The sequence below is a fragment of the Nyctereutes procyonoides genome, unplaced genomic scaffold, assembly GCF_905146905.1.
Source record: "Nyctereutes procyonoides isolate TBG_1078 unplaced genomic scaffold, NYPRO_anot_genome, whole genome shotgun sequence".
Classification (NCBI taxonomy): domain Eukaryota; kingdom Metazoa; phylum Chordata; class Mammalia; order Carnivora; family Canidae; genus Nyctereutes; species Nyctereutes procyonoides.
Genome location: NW_026575043.1, coordinates 34,453,706 through 34,475,804, shown reverse-complemented (window position 1 = coordinate 34,475,804; position 22,099 = coordinate 34,453,706). Strand labels below are relative to the sequence as shown.

Sequence of the window (22,099 nt, the reverse complement as noted above, 5' to 3'; positions counted from 1 at the left end):
AAATTAAAACAGGTGATCTGACCTCTCTGCAGATCCTCTTGGGCCTGCCTTGGGAGAGCTGGCCCTCAACTACAAACAAGGCAGCAAGAGCTGTTTGGGACCCAAGGGGAAAAGACCCATCAAGACTATGAGGTCAGAAGGGAAGATGACAATGAGGGTGGGAGGGTAGGAAGGGAAGATGGCAATCTCGAGCTGAAAGGGATTCACTTCAGGTCCACTAAATGTAGATGAGAAGGGTGCCCTGTGCAGAGGCCAGCAATAGTGGGGGTGTCAACCAAGTGAGTAGGTCATCACCCCAGAGTAACCCCAGGTTCTATTGTCAGAGACATCTTACCAGCTTAAAAGATATTGCCAACAGTATCAGACCCACTGGCAGGCCAGGGGCGGGAGGGGTAGGAAGCAGTCTGAGCTGGGTCTGCAAAAGGTCCAAACTAAGTGATCGCATGGAAGGGCAGCAGTGCATCCAGGGCTGGGATACAATGTGCAGGGACTTCCGACCTTGATCAGGATCAAGGCTGCACAGTGGTTTCTTCTGTCAGCTTGCTTGTTTGCTTTTAAGGTTCTATCAGCTTCCCACTTATTTCTAAGACTTGCAAAATGGTTCACACATAAAACCATCTGAACCCAGAGCCTTTAAAGGCACAATTACTAAATTAAAAAATCTTAACAATGTCTATTTTACTTAAAATTTTTACCAGATGTTCGCTTACTATTTTTTCTCTACAATAAGTAGTTTTTTAATTTTTTAAATTTTGTTTGTCAACATAGCGTAAAACACCCAGTACTCATAGTATCATGTGTCCTTAATGCCCATCACCCAGGTACCCTATAAAGTAACTACTTTTAACAGCTGTTCACATTTCCACTATTTTTTCTTCCTACTTTCCAGGAAAGTGTTGTTTCCACAATTGTTAAACTGAAGGGGCTTGACGTTCTTGTTGAATTGTCCCTCTGGGAAGGTGCGCTGTACCCCCTCCCCCTCCCCGTGTTAAACTTGGCTTAAGGGAGCTTCTGAGCTCAGTTCTCATTATTGGAAAATCCATCCTTGTGCAGAACAGGTCTTTCTTCATTCCAATCCTCTGGCCCCTGGGCCTCACAGCTCTGGTCGGCTGCTTGCTTGTCACTTCACCTCCAGATTTTGAATCAGTTCTCAAGATCACACTCCACTTGCCAAGCCCCCTTTCCTGCCTGTTCAGCCTAACTCCTTCCTTCAACCAGACCCTTCGATTCTCAAAGACCCACCAGAAACCACACCTCCAACAGTGACCTAGAACACTCATGGCTAAGGCCTAGCCTGTTCCCAACAGAACAGGCAACAGTGTTCCTGCCAACAAAATAAAGGCTCTGCTCGTCAGTAGCCATCACACCACAAACTGAGCCATGGTTTAAACATATGTTTAATGAGCACCAACTGTATACCAGGAACACGAAGCTGATCAAGATGGAGCCCCTGCCCTAGAGGCTCACAGTCTACCCAAAGACACAAGTCATTTAAAGGGTTCTGGTTTAAGTGCTGAGTCACCAATATGCAGGAGTGGGCAGGGAGGCAGGGACTGCTGAAGAGCAGAAAGTGGGAGGGCAACATGGGCAAAGGTACTGAAACACAGAAATTCATGCCAACTTCTGAAGAAAACCAGGTGTAACTAGAATGTTAAAATACAAAAGGGGAAAATGCCTGGCATTGAATTGACACTGGCAAGGCAGCCTGGATCCCACCTTCCGAGCTGGCCAAGGCTGCCGGTAAAGCCATAGGGAAGCATCTTTCTCTGCCATCCCACTCATACTAAATGACCAAAATGGCTACTTTCCCCACTCAGCCTTCCTTAAATTCCAGCCCAGAGGACAGAGGTCAGAGGGAGCCAAGATGGGGAAGGGAGCCGATGTAGAGACACCAACCAGAGACAGATCCAAACAGGGCTGCCATGGCAGACCTAGTCCAGCCCAGCCAACACTGAACAAGGGGCCTGGGGAGTAGGGCAGTTATAAAAACATACAAATATCTGATGGGGACTACTGTATGGAACTCTGTCTCATCAGTGGGAACGCAGCTGAGAGCCTAGTGGGAGGCAGCCTGTAGGCCACTGCGGAAGTCAGAGGATGAGGGACACAGCATAGAGCCCAACATTCTGCTGTAATAGAAGATGGGGTGGTAAAGGGGACAAGGCGGCTGTTTGTGCTCAGAGCAGAGCCCAAACAAGTGTACCTCCTGCCCAGCAAGAAAACAAGTGGATAGGGCAATACCTGGCACGCTATATCTAGAGTCATCTGGGAACACCACCCTGTCCTTTGGGGGGCCGTGGGGTTCCTTGGCTATGCAGGCCACTTCATCACAAGAAGCACTCCTACAGGCTGGGCTGTGTTCAGAATCCAGGGCGGTGGGGTAGGAGAAACTGCTAGGCCTCCTGGGGCCTCTGGGGCTATCTGCCACCCGCTGTAAGGTACCTAAAGATGCCTTCTGGTCTCCCTGTGTCTCAGAAACCTCCTCCTCTGTCTTCTGGGTTTCTGGACTCCCTGGTGGAACTGGATCTGGTTTCTGGGAAGGCAGATTAGCAGATCCTAAAAGTACAGGGACAATTGTGGGGGTCACCTTCCCTGGCTGGGATGAGGCTGGCTCCATAGGACCAGGATCAGTGCTGCATGCAGAACTGAACAAGGTAAGGACTCCACAGACCCAGGGCTGTTCTCCTTGGCCCACTGCTGTTCAGGGAGAATATTTCTGGATGTAGAGCTGGAATTACCAACAGCAGGGGTGGCCACAGCGATTGGGCCAGCACCCATGGTAAGGGCTGGGGGATCTGAACACCTAAGTACTACCCACCACAGGCAGCTGTGGGGCCACTGGTGGCTGGCTTGAGGCAGAGGACCGGGGGGCAAGGTGCTGCAGCATGGTACTCAGTGAAACTATTCAGGTCTTAAGCAACTTCCTTGAGATCCCGGCAGAAGAGCTCACCATCATCAGGAAGGGGCAGGTCCCCGTCGAGTTAGGGGGCTGCCCACACCTGGGCTCACCCCATCAGGTACCCTAGGATCTCGAAAATGCAGCTGAGGTTCTCCAGACAGTGCTCAAAGCAAAAGGACATATCAGTCCAGTTGCTGTGAGGAGTCATCAAAGGTGTGTGGGTCTGAGACTGGCACCCAGTGGAAGTCCACCCTGGGGGCCATGGGCTGGGCATGTGCAGAGCCAGGGGCCCCCTTTCTGTGGGCTTACCGCCAAGAGCACTAATGGCCGTGCTCTTCTGCTCCATGGTCATGTGCACACACACAGGGTCCCCACAGCAGGGCTGCTCAATCCAGGGATCCACTGGAGGGGTGTATGTGACCCCAGGAAAGACCTGGTCCATCTGCTGCCAAGGGTGTGCGCTGGCGTAAGGCTGCCGCCTGGATGAGATTGTGAGGGCCCCGCCAACAGCGCTGGCCATGAGACATGGAGGGAGCACAGAGGAGTTGCCATGTCGACTACAAGAGGAAGGAGGAAGACAGGAAGAGATAGCGCAGCAGAGGGGGTGGTAATGACACAACTGGACAGAGACGGGCTGAAACGGGGTGTGGCAAACCCAGGTGTTCCAGGCAAGTGCTGAGGGTCAGAGGAGCTGGCAGCTGTGGCCTCAGGAGAGCTGAGAAGAGCTGATGGGACTGTCAGACGCAGGCCACCATCCAAGGCAACCTGTCCAAAAACAAGGTGGGGAAGAGCGGGAACTAGGCCCAATCATCTGCACTGTGCAGCAGGAGGAGGCAATATGCAGGCAAACCCCCGGTACCCAAATAGGAGCTCTGAGTGGAAGGAGGGCCCAGGAAGCAGACCTGGGAGGTCTGAGAAGGTGGGCAAATCCCACCTGTAAAGTTTCATGGGCAAAGTGTGACGGCAGATGCGCTGTTAGTCCCAGGGGAAGGAAAGGAGGCCAAATTGGAACCCCCAGGACTTCCTTCGATGGCCTGGCTGGCTGTCAGGGAATTTCAGGAGAAAAACAGTAGCAACCTTTTACTGAGTGCTCTATCTGGGCCAAACATACCCCCTGATGAGGTCGGTACTCTTGTTGAATCAGAGCAGAGTGGTGAGTGAAGTCACTAGTCTGTGGCCACACACTAACCAATAAGTGAACAAAGGCGGCTGAACCTGGCTCCAAAGACCACACTTAACCAGCACACACCACTATGCTGGCTATGAACTACCCTTCAATCCACCGAGGAGGCCCCTAGTCACCCAAAACACTGTGACCGTCAAGTAAGCAGACTGTGTCACAAGACCCTTTAACCTCAAAGCACTAGGAGTTTGGAAGGTGCTACTGCCTGCCCAACAGAGGCCTTGGGACCTGGTGTTCTCTGTGCACTCCAGCCTCCCCACTCGTGCTTTCCAGAGTCACCTCATCACTCAAGAGTGCAGCCTGCTGGTAAGAACACTTCACCTTGAACACCACCTCCCTATTCCCTTCCCAGGGAGAGAGCCCAGCATCAAAAACCCCAAGGTTTAATCCCACTTTATGCCTCTTCATTCACCATCCCAAAGTCACTCCTGTAAAGGGCCTAGAGAGCAGTGGTCATCAACCCTGAGCAGCCCAAAGAGCCCCAAAGTGGAAAAAGAAGCTGCAACCATCACCATATACAGTTCCCTTCCAACTCCAGGAGCCCTCTCCCCGGGCTCTCACACTGTCCAGCCTTCTAGCAGCCATCTCCTCAGTCTCTCTGTAAAGGGACATCCACTCATTGTCAACACAGAACACACTCTGCAACCCCTCTATACACACCCTGAGGCTCCATCAGCTCACATCTAGGGGCATCACGGCCTGCTCGCACCTTTGTGCACAGTTGCCCGTGTGTTTATCTACTCCTATCCCCATCAGAGTGAGTTCCTCCAGGGAGACACAGCTCTGCCGGTCTTCCTGCTGAGCACCTCCCTGGGCAGCCTGAAGCACTCCAAGCTGCTAGGGCCACGAGCACCTACCTGTGCCACCAAGCTCTCAGGTACGGCCCTCACTCTGGGGAGTTCCTCCACCTGAAAGCCCTTCCCGGCCTAACACAGGAAAAGAATATGCTAGAACCTGCCAGCAGCAGTGACCCAAGGGGCAGCACACAAATGCAGTCCACTCGTGAGTCCAGCTCAGCCGGAGTTCTGACAACCAACGACCATGAACCCCTGTGACCAACCACCACGCTCCAGCTCCTGCCACCAGTCTGAGGTTAAATGCCAGGCTGCGTGCAAAACCCATGCCCAGGAGACAGTGCACACTACAGGTCCGTGCCCTGGCTTCCTCCCAGTCCCGAGCTCCCACCCCAAGCGGCACCCTAGCTGTCCCCTGCCGGCTCATCAGCAAGCCTGTGTGCCCCCTACAGCCCGAGGGAGGAGGCTCCCTTGCTCCGAGCAGCCAGCCCCGCTTGGGCCTGGGCCTTCCTAAGCCTGGGTCTCTGAGCGCTTTCGGGCCTCGGCTCCCCGTGCGTTGGCCTCTGGCCCGCCTCTCCGCGCCCTGACGCTGAGGGTGGGCCCCCCTCCCGGACCGCACAGCCGGCCCCCGGCGCAGGCACCGGGACGCACGCGCGCCGGCCTCCGCACAGCCAGCAAGCGCCCGGCGCGGGGCGCGTCCTCAGCTCCGAGGAGACCGGGCCCCGGGGCCGCACAACTCGCCCAGAGCCCCGCAGCAAGCGGAGGGCAGGCCCCGCCCGCAGACGCCGTGCAGGGCACCCACCCGGGGAGTGAGCAGAAGGCGGCGGCCTACCTGAGGCTGCGCCGGGCGGCCGTGAAGCGGTCGCGGGCTGCGGCGGAGGCTGCGGGCCGGCGTACCTCCCAGGGCGAGTCCCAGCGCCACCTACAAAGTGCAGAACAAGACCGGCCGCCGTGAGCGGGGGCGGGCCGCGGGGGCACCACCCCGGAACGGCCCCAGGACCTGCCGGGTCCCCGGCGCGGACCGGGACACCGGGGCCCGCCGTGCGGAGACACCGGGGGCTGGAGGGAGACGGAGGGCGGGGCTCCGCCGGCCGCTCGGGCTCCCGCCGCCCCACTAACCCTGCGGCCTCGGGCAGCAACCTTCCCGGCCCGCGCCGCCTTCGGAGCCCCGCCGCCCCGCGCAGCCACGCCCCCGCCCCCACGGCCCACGCTGCCGCCCTGCGGGGCCGCGCCTGCGCCCTGAGCCCGGGGGCCCGCCGCCGCGCAGGCGCCCGAGCCCTTCCTTGCCAGCGCGGCGGGGCGGCGCGGGGCCTCATGGGAGCGCGCTCTACCGGCGGCGCGCAGAGTACCTGGAGCGCGGCGGGCGTGCGCAGGCGCGGGGCGGCGGGGCGGAGCGGCGGAGGGCGGTGGGGCCGGGCGCCCACCCCGCTCCCCCAGGCGCGGCCGAGCCGCTGCCGCCGCCCTGTATCAGCGGGGCACCGGGGCGCTGCGGGCGTCAGGAGGGGGCCTGGGCGTCCAAGGGGCAGCGGCGCTCCTGAGGAGGGTCTCACCCCCAGGGCCCCGAGCGCGAGCTGGACGGTTCCACTACCCCGGGGGGGGGGGCGCGGAGGGCCCCCTGCGCGCCTCGGGTGGCGAGGGCCACCAGGGCAGGGGTGCTGCCCACCCGCGGGTGCAGGACGGACGGAGGCCGGTGAGGGTGGGGGCACGGGCAGGGTGCTGCCCACCCACGGGTGCAGGACGGACAGCGGGCGGGGAGGGCAGACGGCCAGGGCAGGGGTGCTGCCCACGGGTGGCATGCCCACCCAGCACCCAGAGACCGTGGGAGCCGGTGCACGCCCGCGTCTTCCCTCCTTGGCCAGCGGAGAGGTGGGAGGGGCCCCCGCCACCCAGAGACCAGGTGCCCTGGAGGCCAAGGCCCTGGATGCAGCCCCAAGGTTACTGAGCCGTCAGTAGCTTGATTCACTGGAAAGGATGTTTCTCAAGGCGAACACACACGTAAAAGACCAGCTCCCTCTCTGCCCTGGTCTAGTGACTCCTTTCATGCAACCATCTCTGAAATGTTATCTGCATTTACACCCAAACTCGCTCACTTTGATCTCTGAAATGCGAATCAAAGATCACATTGTACCTTTACTTGGGTCTGTGGGGCTTGCAGCCACCTCCGCCAAAAATAATAAAAGTGGCACCCAGCCAGGAAACGCCTCCTTGAAGTGTGAATGAAACTTGTATTTTTCGGTTGTATCTTTCCTAATTGACCTGATAATTTAAACTTCCTGCCTCAGAGGAGAGGGGGAGTTCCCGACAATTTGGCACTAGGCCGCTCAGGCCAGCTCAAGGCCGCTGCAGAGACGGCAGCGGGCTCCTGGGGAGAACGAATCCAACCCGGCCAGGCTGTCAGAAGGCCCCCTTTTTTGATTCATATTGCTATTTTTCATTTAGGCCATCTGCTATGTATGTAAATTTTTAATTGTGGTGAAGTATACATAACAAGATGTACCCTTTTAAAGCCATTTCTAGGGGATACCTGGGTGGCTCAGCAGTTGAGCACCTGCCTTCGGCCCAGGGTGTGATCCTGGAGACCCGGGATGGAGTCCCACGTCAGGCTCTCTGCAGGGAGCCTGCTTCTCCCTCTGCCTGTGTCTCTGCCTCTCTCTCTCTCTCTCTCTCTCTCTCTCTCTCTGTCTTTCATGAATAAATAAAGTCTTAAAAAAAAACATTCTAAGTGTACAATGTCATTAAGTGTATTCACACCTGTTGTGCAACCTTCCCCACCACCCATCTCCAGAACTTTTTCACCACCCAGCGGGAGCTATACCTGTCCTAATTCCTCACCAAGACCTCTGTCCTAGCCTTTGGTGACCTCTATTCCACTTTGGGTGAATTTGCTCATTCTAGGTACCTCATCTAAGTGGAATCATACATATTGTCATTTCATTTAGAATAATGTTTAAGACATTCATGGTGTAGCACCTATCAGAATTTTTTTTCAAAGATTTTATTTATTTGATAAAGAGACGGGCAGAGGAGGAGAGCCCAAATGTTGGAGAGGGAGAAGCAAGCTGCCCATCCAGCAGGGGCCCTGAGGTGGGGCTCTATCTCAGGACCCTGGGATCATGACCTGAGCCAAAGGCCCCTGCTTAACCGACTGAGCCACCTAGGCGTCCCTATCGATTTTTCTTCCTTTTTAAGGCTGAATAATAATAATATCTACATCCCACATTTTGTTTTTCCACTCAGCTGTCAATGGCCACTAGGGTTGCTTCCATCTTTAGGGTATTGTGACTAACACTGCTGTTAACATGGGTGTGCAAGTATTTGAGTCCTGCTTTCAATTCTTTTAGGGATATACCTGGGAGTGGAATGGCTGAATCATATGGTAATCCTGTGTTTAACTTTTTGAGAAACTGCCAGACTTTTCCACAGCAGTTGCATCAGTTTATGTTCCCATCAGCAATGCACAAGAGCTCCGATTTCTCCACATCCTCCCAAACACTTATTCTTTTCTGGGTTTGTTTGCTTGTTTGTGTTTTCTCAGTAGTAGCCATCTTAATGGGTGTGAAGTGGTATTGCATGGTTTTAATTTTAGTGATGAATGAAATTCAGCATCTTTTCATGTGTTTGTTGGCCATTTGTATATGTTCTTTGGAGAAGTGTCTGTTCAAGTCCTTTGCCCATTTTTTAATTGGTTATTTTTGCTTTGTTGTTGAGTTGTAGTTCTTTGTAGATTTTGGATATTAATCTCTTATCAGATATATACTTTGTGAATATTTTCTCTCATTCTGTGGTTTATCTTTTTAGTCTCTTGATGTTTTCCTTTGAGGCACAAAACTTTCAAGTTTTGATAGAAGCAGTTACTCATTTTTTTCTTTTGTTATTTTGGTGTCATATCCAGATCATTGCCAAATCCAATGTTGTGAAAATCTTCCCATTTTTTCCCCTAAGAATTTTATAGTTTTAACTCTTGGGTTTAGGTCTTTGGTCCATTTCAGTTATTTTTTATATAACTTGGTTTAAGATAAGGATTCAACTTTTTTTTTTGCATGTGGATATCTATTTTTCCTAGTGTAATTTATTGAAAAGACTTTCCCATTGAATAGTTTTGACACCCTTGTCAAAAATCAATTGGCAATATAAGCAATGGTTTATTTCTGGAACCTCTATTTTATTCCATTGGTATCTGTGTCTGTCACTATGTCAGTCTTGGTTACTGTAGCTTCATAATAAGTTTTGAAATCAGAAAGTGTTGAGTCCTCCAATTTCACTCATTTTTTCCAAGATTATTTTGGCTATTGGGGATCCTTGAGATTCTGTATGAATTTTAGGATGGGTTTTCCTATGTTTACAAAAAAAGCACTGTTGGGATTTTGATAGGGATTGCCTTTTTTGGGGGGGGTGCCTTTAATCTATATATCACTTGGTATAGTATGGATATTCCAATAATATTATTATGTCTTCTGGTCTGTGAGTATGGGATGTCTTTCTATTTATTTAGGTCTTCTATGATTGCTTTCAGTGATGTTTTGTAGTTTTTAGTGTGCAAGTCTTTCTTTGGTTAAATTTATTCCTATATATTTTATTCTGCTTTATGTTGTAGGATTATTTTCTTAATTTCCTTTTCAGATTGCTCATAGTTGGCGTATAGAGATGCATCCTGTTTGTGTGTGTTGATTTTGTATCCTACAACTTTGTAGAATGTATTTATTAGCTCTACCAGTGTTTTTGTGGAATGTTTAGAGTTTTCTACATAGAAGATCATGTCATCTGTGAACAGAGATAATTTTACTTCTTCCTTTATAATTTGAATCCCTTTATTTATCTTTCTTGTCTTATTGCTCTGGCTAGCACTAAGTTGAATAGAAGTGGCAAGAGCAGCATCCTTGCCTAAGATCAAAACTTAATATGATCTTAGAGGCAAAGCTTTCAGTTTTCACCATTGAGTGTGATGTTGGTTGTGGGATTTTGCATATGACTTTTGTCATATGGAGAAAGTGTCCTTCTAGTCTTAGTTTATGAATGTTATATCATGAAAAAGCACTGAATTTTGTCATGCTTTTTGCTATATCAATTGAAATTACCATGTTTATTTCCCTTTTTCTATTGATATAGTGTATTACATTGATCTCGAAATATGTATGTGCATATATATGTATATATATATATACACATAATATATATTATATATATACATATATATACACACACACACACACACACATAATATATTTTTAAAGATTTTAACTTCCCTGTAGGCTGAGTCCTAACTGGGAAGGACATTTTCACCCAGTGAGGTGAGGTAACTCTGCTGAGCCCACCAAGTGTCCAGAATGTGAACTCAAGGTTTTCATTGGATAATGAAGCTGGAGTCAGCCCATTTCACATAGGGAGAAGCTAGGCTTCATAAAGGCCAAGACTAGTCTGAGAGATGATAAACTTGGGAGTCCCTACCCAGCTTGCAGCCCCTCCTTTGGAAATGCACCCACTTGTGTTGGGCGCCAGATGTGAGTGTTTCAATTAGAAGGCCCAGAGGCAGTGGTCAGGCAAGGGGCATTGGAACAAGGACTTTGGCCCTGAAGTGTTCAGGGTTGATGTTGGCGCTGTGTTTCCAGAGCACAGGGACAAGGAAGCAGGAACACACAGCTCAAGGGAGATGATGCCAGTGCCTCTACAGTCTATCTGTGCCCCTTGCACCTGGACCTTCATCAGAGGCCTTTCCCAGAGCCTGTTGGTAGATGTCTGAGCCCAGAACCAAGAATACCAGGATCTCTCTGTTCAGCCAGCCTCTTTATCATTCTACCAAAAATTTCCCTAAAAATATTGAGGTAAGTCCTTTGGCGCCCTCCCAAAGGTCCCACTTTCCAGAAAAGGTCTCTTTCCTCTTTTTCTGGTATGGCTGTGCCCTAAGTGGTTAGCATGGATGCCCTCCAACTTAGCCAGGTGCCTGGGCACCTGAGCCTGGTGTCCCTGGTGTTCCTTGTGCTTTAGCCTTTTTATGGACTTGAATGTTTGTGTCCTCCTGAAATTCATACCTTGAAATCCTAACCCCTAACATGATGGTGTTAGGAGGTGTGGCTTTTGGAGCCCTCATGAATGAGATTAGTGGCTTTATAGAAGAAACCTCACACAGCTCCCTCACTCCTTCTGCCATGTGAGGACCCAGGAGAAGTTGACTGTCTATAAATCAGAAAATGGGTTCTTACCAGACATCAGACCGGCTGGTGCATTGATCTTGGATTTCCTAGCATCCAGAACTAAGAGAAATAAATTTCTGTTGCTTATAAATTAGCAACAGGCTATGGTATTCTGTTATAGCAGCCCGAACTAAGACGAGCCTTTGGAAACCATTGTTGTCTTTGTCAGTGTCTTCACATTCTCTCTTTTTTACTCTTTTTAAATTGAGGTAAGATTTATGTCAATGAAATTCACAGACCTTAAAAGCACAGTTCCATGAATTTTGTGCAGGAAGCCATCACCACACACAATTAAGCTATAGAACACTCCATTACCCAGAAAGCGTTTCCATCCCTCATAGGTCTTGTTCTGATCTCTACTGCATAGCTTTATTTTGCCCGTTCTGGAACTTCTTACCCCTGGAATCCTAATAGCATGGACTCCAGTGTCCATGTGTTTGATGCACTATTTGTAAGATTCACCTGTGTTACGGTTGCAAGGGTCTCGTTTGTTACTGCTGGGTGGCCCCCATTGCATAATTACACAGTTCGTTCATCTAATCTCCTGTTAATGGACTTCCAGGTGACTTTTAGTTTAGAGCTATCAAGAATAAAGCGATGAGCATTCTTTTTTTTATATACATTTTATTTTTTTTTAATTTTTATTTATTTATGATAGTCACACAGTGAGAGAGAGAGAGGCAGAGACACAGGCAGAGGGAGAAGCAGGTTCCATGCACCGGGAGCCTGACGTGGGATTCGATCCCAGGTCTCCAGGATCGCGCCCTGGGCCAAAGGCAAGCGCCAAACCGCAGCGCCACCCAGGGATCCCTCTTTTTTTTTTTTTTTTTAAGATTTATTTATTTATTTATTTATGATAGACACAGAGGAGGGGGGCAGAGACACAGGAGGAGGGAGAAGCAGGCTCCATGTCCGGAGCCCGACGTGGGACTTGATCCCGGAACCCCAGGATCGCGCCCTGGGCCAAAGGCAGGCGCCAAACCACTGAGCTGCCCAGGGATCCCCACGATGAGCATTCTTGAAAAAGTTCTTTTTGTGGACATAGAGGTTAGTTTCTTTGGGAGAAATCTCTAGGAGTTGACTTGCTGTGTCATGGGGTAGGTACATATATTTAAGAAGCTGCCAAAAGTTTTCCAAAGTATCTAGAACTTTTATACTTCCTCCAGCAAAGCGTGCAAATTCCAATTGCTCCACATCCTAACCAACACGTGGTATTGTCGGTCTTTTTAGTTGTAATCATTCTGGCAGGAATGGAGTGGCATTTCATTGTGGTTTCAGTTTCCCTGACAACTAATGATGTCCATGCTTTTATGTGGTTGTTTGTCATCTTTTATTAATTTATAAGAATTTTTACATGCATTCTTAATTTAAAAGTGTTTGTCAGATATATGTATTGTATATATGTTCTCTCAGTCTGTCACTTTCCTTTTCATTTTCTTAAAGATATCCTTTGAAGAATAGAAGCTTCCCATCTTGGTGGCTAGTGTTTTTTGCACCCTAAGAACCCTTGCTACCTAACAGTTTTTACTCTGTGTTTCTAGACGTTCTATTGCTTTAGTTTTTACTTGCAGGTCTATGGTATATTTTCAATCAATTTTTGTGTATGATATGAGTTACGAGTTGAAGTTCATTTTTATCCATATGGACATTCCATTTTCTAGCACCATTTGTTTGTTTTTAAAATACTTTATTTATTTATTTTTAAATATTTTATTTATTTATTCATGATAGGCATAGAGAGAGAGGCAGAGACACAGGCAGAGGCAGAAGCAGGCTCCATGCAGGGAGCATGATGCGGGACTTGATCCCAGGACTCCAGGATCATGCCCTGGGCCAAAGGCAGGCGCTAAACCACTGAGCCACCCAGGGATCCCCTCTAGCACCATTTGTTAACACAAAAACTATCCTCTTCTCAACTGCATTACCTTGACAGTTTTGTTAAAATCAAGTTGTCACATTTGTGTGGTTCTAATTCTGGACCCTCTACGCTGTTCCACTGATCTTTGTCCTTAGGCAGAAAACATATTGTATTACTTATTGTAGCTTTAGAGTAAGACTTGCAACCAGATAATTAAGTCCTGCAACTTTGTGTTCTCTTTTCCAAATGATTTTAGCTATTCTAGTTTTTTTACACTTCCATAGAAGATTTAGAATCAATTTGCCAATTTCTATGAAAAATCAGCTTGTCAATTTCTAATGAGATTTTGGTTAGGATTGTGTTAAATCTTTAAGTAAATTTGGGGATAGGGAACTTCTTAACAATATGAAGTTTCCAATTCACAAACAGATTATATCTCTTTGTTTATTAAGGTCTTCATTAATTTCTCTCAGGAATTGTTACAGATTTCAGTGCACAGATTTGCATGTATTTTGTTAAATTTATCCCTAAGCATTTTATGTTTTTTGATGCTATTATAAATAGTACTCTAACACTTTTTCAGTTTCCAGTTTTTCTTTTTTAGTATGTAAAACTAGAATTGACATGTTATCTTGAGCTCTTGATAAATTCACTTCTAGTTCCAATAATTGTTTTACAGCTTCCTTAGGATTTTCTATTTACATGACCCTGTCCCCTACAAATAAAAACAACTGTGCTTCTTTCTTATGTATATATGATATTTGTGTTTTTATATCTGTATGTGATGTGTGTATGCATATATACATATGTGACATATAACTACATGATTCTTTTTCTTCGTTGCAATGGCCAGGACTTTCAGTAATAAAGTTCAATAAAAGTGGTAGGAATAGGCATGCTTGACCTACTCTTAATCTTAGAAGGAAAACATGAAGTCTGGTGTCAGATGCAGATGTTTTCATAGACATCTTTTTATCAGATTTAAGCTGTTTCCTTTCAGTCCTAATTTTCAGAGTTTTGTTTTTTCATAAATGGATGTTGAATTTGGTAAAATGCTTTTACTCCATTGCTATGATCACAATATTTTTCTTTTTCATTCTGTTAATGTGAAAAATCACATTGATTGCTTGTTGAAGGCGAAACCTCCTTGCATTCCTGGAATAGATCTCACTTAGCCATAATCAATTCTTTGTATGTATTGCTAGGTTCAACTTGCTTGTATTTTGTGGGGGACCTTTGCATCTATGTTCTTGAGGGAGGTTTTTTTTTTGTATATTTTTTTATTGGAGTTCGATTTGCCAACATATCGTATAACATCCAGTGCTCATCCTGTCAAGTGCCCCATTGAGGGAGGTTTGTAACTTTCTTTTCCTAGAATGTCTTTGTCAGGGTAACATTGGCCTCATAAAATGACAGGAAGAAGTTCTTCCTCCTTTCTTGTCTGAAATAATTGGTACAATATTGGCATTATTTCTTCCTTAAATGTTGATAAAACTCGTCAGTAAAACTATTTGGACCTGGAGTTCTCTTTATGTAATAGTTTTGAATGAAGAATTTAATTCTTTTGATAGATGTGGAGCTTTTCATAGTTTTTACTTCCTCTGTGTAAGTTAAGGAACCTATCCATTTCTAAATTGTCAAATGTATTGAATTAACTTTGTTCATAATATTGCCTTATTATCTCTTTAAAAAAGATTTTATTTACTTATTTGAGAGACAGAGAAACCGAGCAGTAGTGGTGGAGAGGGGCAGAGGGAGAGCGAAAGGAGGAAGCAGATTCCCCACTGAGCAGGGAGCCTGATGCAGGGCTCGATCCCAAAACCCTGGGATCATGACCTGAACCGAGGTCAGATGCTTAATCATCTGAACCACCCATGATCTCAGCCATTGCCTTATCTTTGCCTGTAGACTCTTGTAACAATGTTTCTTCTTTTCTTTCATCCCTGATATTGGTGATTTTTTTGAATAACCAGCATTTTATTTTATTTTATTTTTAAAGATTTATTTATTCATTCATTCATGATAGACACACACACACACACAGAGAGAGAGAGAGAGAGAGAGAGAGAGAGGCAGAGACACAGGAGGAGGGAGAAGCAGGCTCCATGCAGGGAGCCCGACATGGGACTCGATCCCGGGACTCCAGGAGCGCCCTGGACCAAAGGCAGGTGCCAAACCGCTGAGCCACCCAGGGATCCCCTAGCATTTTATTTTACTGATTATCATTTGTTTTCTTTGTTCTTGATTTCCACTTTTATATTTATTATTTCCATCCTCTAGCCTGTGATCTGAATTTGCTCTTCTTCTGCTGCTTTCTTCGGGAGGATGTGTGGGTCAGAGATCATAAACACAAATATCCTTTTAAAAGCTAACAGTTTTGGGATCCCTGGGTGGCGCAGCAGTTTGGCACCTGCCTTTGGCCCAGGGCGCGATCCTGGAGACCCGGGATTGAGTCCCACGTCGGGCTCCCAGTGCATGGAGCCTGCTTCTCCCTCCGCCTGTGTCTCTGCCTCTCTCTCTCTCTCTCTCTCTCTCTCTGTGACTATCATAAAAAAAAAAAAAGCTAACAGTTTTCTTTTTGATGCAAATGCGTTAAAGCTATACATTTGCCTCTATAATCACTTCATTGGCTGCATCCCAGAAGAAATGATGTGTTATGTTTTTATTATTAGTTCAAAATATTTTCCAATTTCTCTGTTGAGTCCTTTGATCCCTGGGTTATTTAGAAGTATGTTGTTTAATTTCTAAATATTTGAAGGATTTTTAAGGTATCTTTCTGTGATTTTTTTTTTAATGTGGTATGTCTCAGTGTGTAGTCTCCTTGGTGAAAGTTCCATGTATATTTGCAAAGAATGTGAAGAATAAAACAAATGTGAAGAATAATGGTGGGAATCTGGTATAATCACTTCAGAAAAACTCTGGCATTCTTATAATGTTAAACATATACCTACCATACGTCCTAGCCATTTTATTCCTAGATGCATATCAAAGAGAAACAAAAACATATATCCACACAAACAGTTGTTCATTAATATTCATTGCAGCTTCACTAGTAACAGCCAAAAAGGACCCAAACATCCACCAGTAGGTAAATAGATAAACAAAATGTGGTACATCTATACAGTGGAACACACTCATCAAGAAAAAAGAACCAGCTACTGATACACAACTGAGTAAAATAAATCTGATGCAGAAGAGCATATACTGTATGAATCCATTTATAGAAAATGCAAACTAATAATGACAGAAAATTGATCAGTGGTGGCCTGGAGCAGGAAGGGGGGGACAGGAAAAGTGGAAAGGGCCATAAGGAAATATTTGGGGGAGGGTGCAATTTCTATATCTTGATTGTTGGGGTGGCTTCCTGAGTGTATACATCTGTCAAAACATGATCAAATTGTACCCTTTAGAAATACAAATCAAAACCATAATGAGATACCACTTTACACTAGTTAGAATGGCTAAAATTAACAAGACAGGAAACAACAGGTGTTGGCAAGGATATGGAGAAAGAGGAACTCTCTCACCCTGTTGGCGGGGATGCAAGCTGGTGCAGACACTCTGGAAAACAGTACGGAGGTTCCTCAAGAAATTAAAAATAGAGCTACCTTACTACCCAGCAATTGCACTACCGAGTATTTACCCCAGAGATACAGATGTAGTGAAATGAAGGGGCATCTGCATCCCAATGTTCATATCACCAATGTCCACAATAGCCAAACTGTGGGACAAACAGAGATGTCCTTAGACAGATGAATGGATAGAGAAGATGTGGTACATATATGCATATGCAATGGAATATTAGCCATCAGAAAGGATGAATATCTACCGTTTCTATCGATGTGGATGCAAGTGGAGAGTATTATGCTAAGTGAAATAAGTCAATCAGAAAAAGACAATTATCATAAGGTTTCACTCATATACAGAATATAAGAAATAGTGCAAAGGATTATAGGGGAAGGGAGGGAAAACTGAATGGGAAAAAAGCAGAGAGGGAGACAAACCATGAGAGACTCTTAATTCTGGGAAACAAACTGGGTTGCTGAAGAGGAGGTGGGTGGGAGGATGGGACAACTGGGTCATGAGATTAAGGAGGGCATGTGATGTGATGAGCACTGGGTGTTATACGTAACTGGTGAATTATTGAAAACTACATCTGAAACTAATAATGTACTATATGTTGGCTAGGTGAATTTAAATACAAAAAAATTGTACCCTTTACATGAGTGTAATTTATCACACGTAAATGATATCTTAAAAATGTTATTAAAAGTTTTAATAAAGCTCAAACTTAAAAGCTACCCATTAGAGTACAGGAGAAAATAAAGTAGCTTTCTGTTGGCGGGGGTGAAGACTGTTTATTCTGTAGTTGTTGAGCAAGTGATCTATAAATGTCAATTAGGTTTAAGTGGTTGATAATATTATTCAACTCTCCTGAAATATTTCTAGTTGTGTCAATTGCTGAGAAAAAGATGTTAAAATCTCTAATATGATTATGGATTTGTCCATTTCTCATTTTAATCCTGCAATGCTGTTATTAAGTGCATACACATTTATGATTGTTATGCTTTCCTGATGAATTGAGCCTTTTGTTGCTATGAAATGGCCCTGCCCATTATTGGTAAAATCCCTTCTCTTGTGGTCTGTGTTGTTTAATATTAATATCACATCAGCTTTTTAAAAAAAGATTTTATTTATTTATTTGAGATAGTACAAGAGCACAAGATGGGGGGTGGGTGGCGGAAGGAGCAGAAGCAGAGAGAGAAGCAGGCTTCCCACTGAGCAGGGAGCCTGGCTCAGGGCTGGATCCTGGGACCCTGGGACCAGGACCTGAGCGGAAGGCAGCCGCTTAACCGACTGAGCCACCCAAGCACCCTGCCGCATCAGCTTTCTAATATTTAACTTCTGGATTGTGTATCTCTTTCCATCTGTTCATTTTCAGCTTGGCTGTGTCTGTTTACATAAAGGTTCTCTTTAGAAAACATATAGTTGGTTTTTGCTCTTTTAAAACAACTATGAAAAAAAAATAAAACAACTATGAAAATTTGTGCCTTTTACTTGGAGAGTTTAATCCATTTATTTATGTAATTACTGACATTAATTATGTTTGGTGAAGTTTAGGCCTACTGTTTTCCTATTTCTTCTCTGTCCCATCTTTTCCTTATTTCCTTCTTTTTTCTCTTCCTCCTTTTCTGCCTTCTTTTGGGTTTACCAAGGTTTTTTATAACATTTCATTTTAACTACTCTACTGGCTTTTTAGTTGTACCTCTTTGTATTATATTTAGTGGTTGCTCTAGGAGCTTACAACATGCATCTTTAATTTACTATAATGTACTTAGATTTAATTTACTAAATTTAATTTACCCCCTACAATTTACTATTTACTATTTTAATTTAGCACCACTACTGCTCGGTTTCTCTGTCTCTCAAATAAGTAAATAAAATCTTTTTTAAAGAGATAATAAGGCAATATTATGAACAAAGTTAATTCAATACATTTGACAATTTAGAAATGGATAGGTTCCTTAACTTACACGGAGGAAGTAAATTAATTAATTTAATTAATTAATTAATTAATTAAAATAAATTAATTAATTTAGTTTAATTATTAAATTTAATTTAATTTACTAAATGTACTTTTTTAATCTACTGTACCACTTCACATTAAGTAAAAGAACCTTGCAACTGTATAAGCCCATTTGCAACCATTTTTTTGCTGTTATGTTTTTCATTCTTATAAACTCAATTGTACACAGTTATAATCCTTGTTCTAAATAGTCAAGTGTCTTTTTTTTAAAGATTTTATTTATTTATTCATGAGAGAAAGAGAGAGAGAGAGGCAGAGACACAGGCAGAGGGAGAGGGAGGCTCCTTGCAGGGAGCCCTATGCGGGACTTGATCCCCGGGCCCCAGGATCATGACCTGAGCTAAAGGCAGGCATTCAACTGCTGAGCCACCCAGGGATCCCTTTCGTCATGCTTATACTCCTAGGGATTTGCTGAGATTCTTGCATCTATAAGTTGATCCAAAATTCATTAAATTTTTGGTTACTGCTTCTTCAGAAATTTTTCCCTGCCTCATTCTCTCTCTTTTCTCCTGAGCCACAATTATATTAGACTTTCTAATACGGTCTCTCTGGTCCATATTTCTTCTATTGCCACTCTCTGTTCTTTTTGATCAGAGAAGTCGATATCTGTCTTCAAGTTCATTGACCCTTTCTTCTGTCATCTCCAGACTGTTCCAAAGATCACTTAAAAAGCCCATCCAGTTACATTTCATCTGTTGTACTTTTCAGCTCTAGAATTTCAATTTGGTTCTCTGTTACAATTATCATTTCTCTGCCAAAATTCCTTCTGTTCATCCATTGTGACCTTTCTTTTTCCTTTGAGAACTTTAACATATTTATAATAGCTGTTTTAAAATTTAATTCCAACATTGAATAATCTTAGGGTCGCTCTCTCTTGATTTTTTTTTCTTGGCCAGGAATCCCATTTTCGTGTTCCTTTCCCATCTAGTAATTTTTTATTGCATTCTGGACATTACAAACGGTACTTGGGAGAGGCTTTGGATTGTTTCCTTCTGAAGTGTGTTGACTTTTGCTTTTGCTCCATTTTGAACTTTTGGAAGTTTACTTTTATATTTTTGAGGGTTGATCTGTTGCAGTTCTGCCCTTAGTCCTAATTTCACAAACCCTTTTATCCTGGAACATAATTTTTTTTTTCTCCTAAGTCATAGTTTCAATGGAGAGCCTGCAGTGTTTGCACAGTCTCTGTGACTTGGCAGGTCTTGGGATCCACACTCTTCTCCTTTGTAGTAGTCAATAGCTGAAATCTCTGCTCAGCTGTTATCTTCTTGCTGTTCCCCTGGAGTCTCATTCATACATATGCAGTCCAGGAGCCAACCAAGGATTTGAGAGAAGTTTGCATGTACATTTTCAGGGATTCTCCTCATTTCCAGATGCTCTGGCTGACCCAAACTCTCTTCTCTGAAACAGAAAGCCAATAGAATTACAGATTTCTGCTTACATTTTAGTCACCTGGGCCATGCTCTGGGGAGGGCCCTTAGTGGAAAAGCAGTACAAACATGGATCTCACCCAGGGCATTTCTCTCCTTTCAAAGGTTGGATTTCGGGATCCCTGGGTGGCGCAGCGGTTTGGCGCCTGCCTTTGGCCCAGGGCGCGATCCTGGAGACCCGGGATCGAATCCCATATTGGGCTCCCGGTGCATGGAGCTTGCTTCTCCCTCTGCCTATGTCTCTGCCTCTCTCTCTCTCTCTCTCTCTCTCTCTCTGTGACTATCATAAATAAATAAATTAAAAAAAAATAAAAAAAAAGGTTGGATTCCCTCTAGTTTCCACCACTTTTATTTGTTCTTTAGTGCCTTCAAATCGTTATCTTTTCTCTTTTGTCTAGAGTTGGCCATTACTGTGCTCGCTTCGGCAGCACATATAGAGTTGGCCATTATTAATTACAGGAAAGTTAGCCCTCTATAAGTGGCTCAATCACAACTCAGACCAGCTCCTCCTTACACGTACACATGCTGTGCCTGCCTTTGTGGTTAGGACACACAGTCCCTGATGAAATGCTTGGAGCAAATTTGGTGTTCTGCTCATCTCGTGCAGCCCTGGCATGTCAGAACCAGGAGGAGGTAAGCTGAAGGAAGTTGGGTCAGGTCCTAAGCCATAACCTCTTTTCCACAGATGCAGTGTGTGTGGAGCACACATCCTCAGATCTTGCAGAGCCGGGCATCATGGAAATTTTGGTATTGAAAATAAGATTTCAAGAGTGTTCATGCTTTGAACACCTATTATGTGCAAGGCGTGCTGGGGACAAAGATGTGAATAAGGGAGGCTCTTCTGGGGTGAAATAAAAACACCACCCCATGGGAGCCCTAAGTAGACCCCTTAAGATACAGTGCAGGCCCCCTTAAGATACAGTGCAGGGATCCCTTCTGTGACAAGAGAAGGCTTCCTGGGGGGGATCCCTACACTGTATCTTAACTGAGGAGGGGAAGTCAGCCAGGGCAGAAGGGTGGAGGCCCAGTTTGGGGCCAGCGGACAACATGGGCAAAAGCTTAAAGTGTGTTGTGGGAGGGGGTAAAAGGTAGGAGTAAGTCCTAGGAGCCCCCCAACTCACTGAGCACCTCCACCCAGCAAGCGTCTGATCTTCACAGCAGCTCTCGGAGGCTGGCCTGGGGGTCAGGGCTTGTCTGAGCTGGTGAAGGCAGGACTCACTCACACGGTGCCTGGGCCTCCCAGTGCAGCTTCCCGCCCTGACGTGCCTGGGTGCTGGGGAGCTGACAGGTAAGCATCTTTTGAGAGAAGTAAGGTGCTGGATGGGACCCTGACTTCCAAAGAACAGGCTGATGTGAACAACACACTCCATTTATACATTATCTCCCCTGCCAAAGACTTTGAAAACCAAATACTCCCCAAGCTATGGAAACTCAACCACTGGCTGATTGTTAGGACTTTATTATTATAATCACCCGGCCCAATTCCAGCCACTGAGGGCAGAACAATGAGCCATTGACGCCGCACGGAGGTCTTGCCTCCTGTCCACCCTCTCCCACGGCGGGGACCTGGCGCTGAGGCCTCAGTGGGGAGGAGGGCGGCGTGCCTGTGCCCTGGCTGCACCACTGCACCCCGTGGGGACTTCTGGGGGGTCTAGGCATCGGTCTCACTCAACAAGTGGGAGGCCCCAAGAAAACACATCTGGACGTTGCTTTAATCTCCTCACATTCTGTCCCATATCTCGACCCTGGTAGCTAAAGAACTAATTACATCTGCTTTGGGAAATTTATGGGTATGAAAATTCTTCAAAGATGCTAAAGACCCACGGCACCATTAGCTGTTCTCACCACACGTGGCCTGCGTGCCTCACTAATAAAGCCATAAAAAGAGGCTGTGGGGTGCCCTGCGCTGGGGTGCCCACTCCCGTGTGCCTGGTGCCTGGGGCCTGGGAGCCCCGGTGGGGCTAGTGGCCAGTGTCGAAGGCGGGGAGTTGGGCCCAGCTGGCTCTTGAGCCCCCGCTGCTACATAACAGGGCCACATCATCTCGTGTATATGGTCCCACTCTATTCCCAAGCATTTGGTGTTATTTGATCATCAGTTATAAGCCAAATATCCCGATTTTATTAGGAAAAAAAGAAAACCAGTTTAATTTTGTGGAACCACAA

At 45.9% G+C, this 22,099-nt stretch overlaps 2 protein-coding genes across 4 annotated transcripts in view; both read right to left on the bottom strand.

The window, feature by feature from the left end:
* Window positions 1-5,792, bottom strand: part of GNB1L (G protein subunit beta 1 like) — a 59,354-nt gene extending 53,562 nt beyond the window's left edge. The window contains exon 1 of one of the 3 annotated variants that reach the window (XM_055321823.1): window positions 5,709-5,792. The gene's annotated coding sequence lies outside the window, so the exon portion shown is untranslated. Of the gene's footprint in view, window positions 1-2,442; window positions 2,518-3,208; window positions 3,344-5,708 lie in introns of those variants that run through there. The other 2 variants (XM_055321822.1, XM_055321821.1) reach the window with 2 other exon arrangements.
* RTL10 (retrotransposon Gag like 10) lies at window positions 1,380-3,419 on the bottom strand. The gene is given in 6 exon segments (XM_055321820.1): window positions 1,380-2,658; window positions 2,661-2,815; window positions 2,817-2,857; window positions 2,859-3,084; window positions 3,086-3,155; window positions 3,158-3,419. Coding segments are annotated over 6 exon segments (1,356 nt in total). The 3' UTR covers window positions 1,380-2,056.
* Window positions 5,793-22,099: the final 16,307 nt, after the last annotated feature.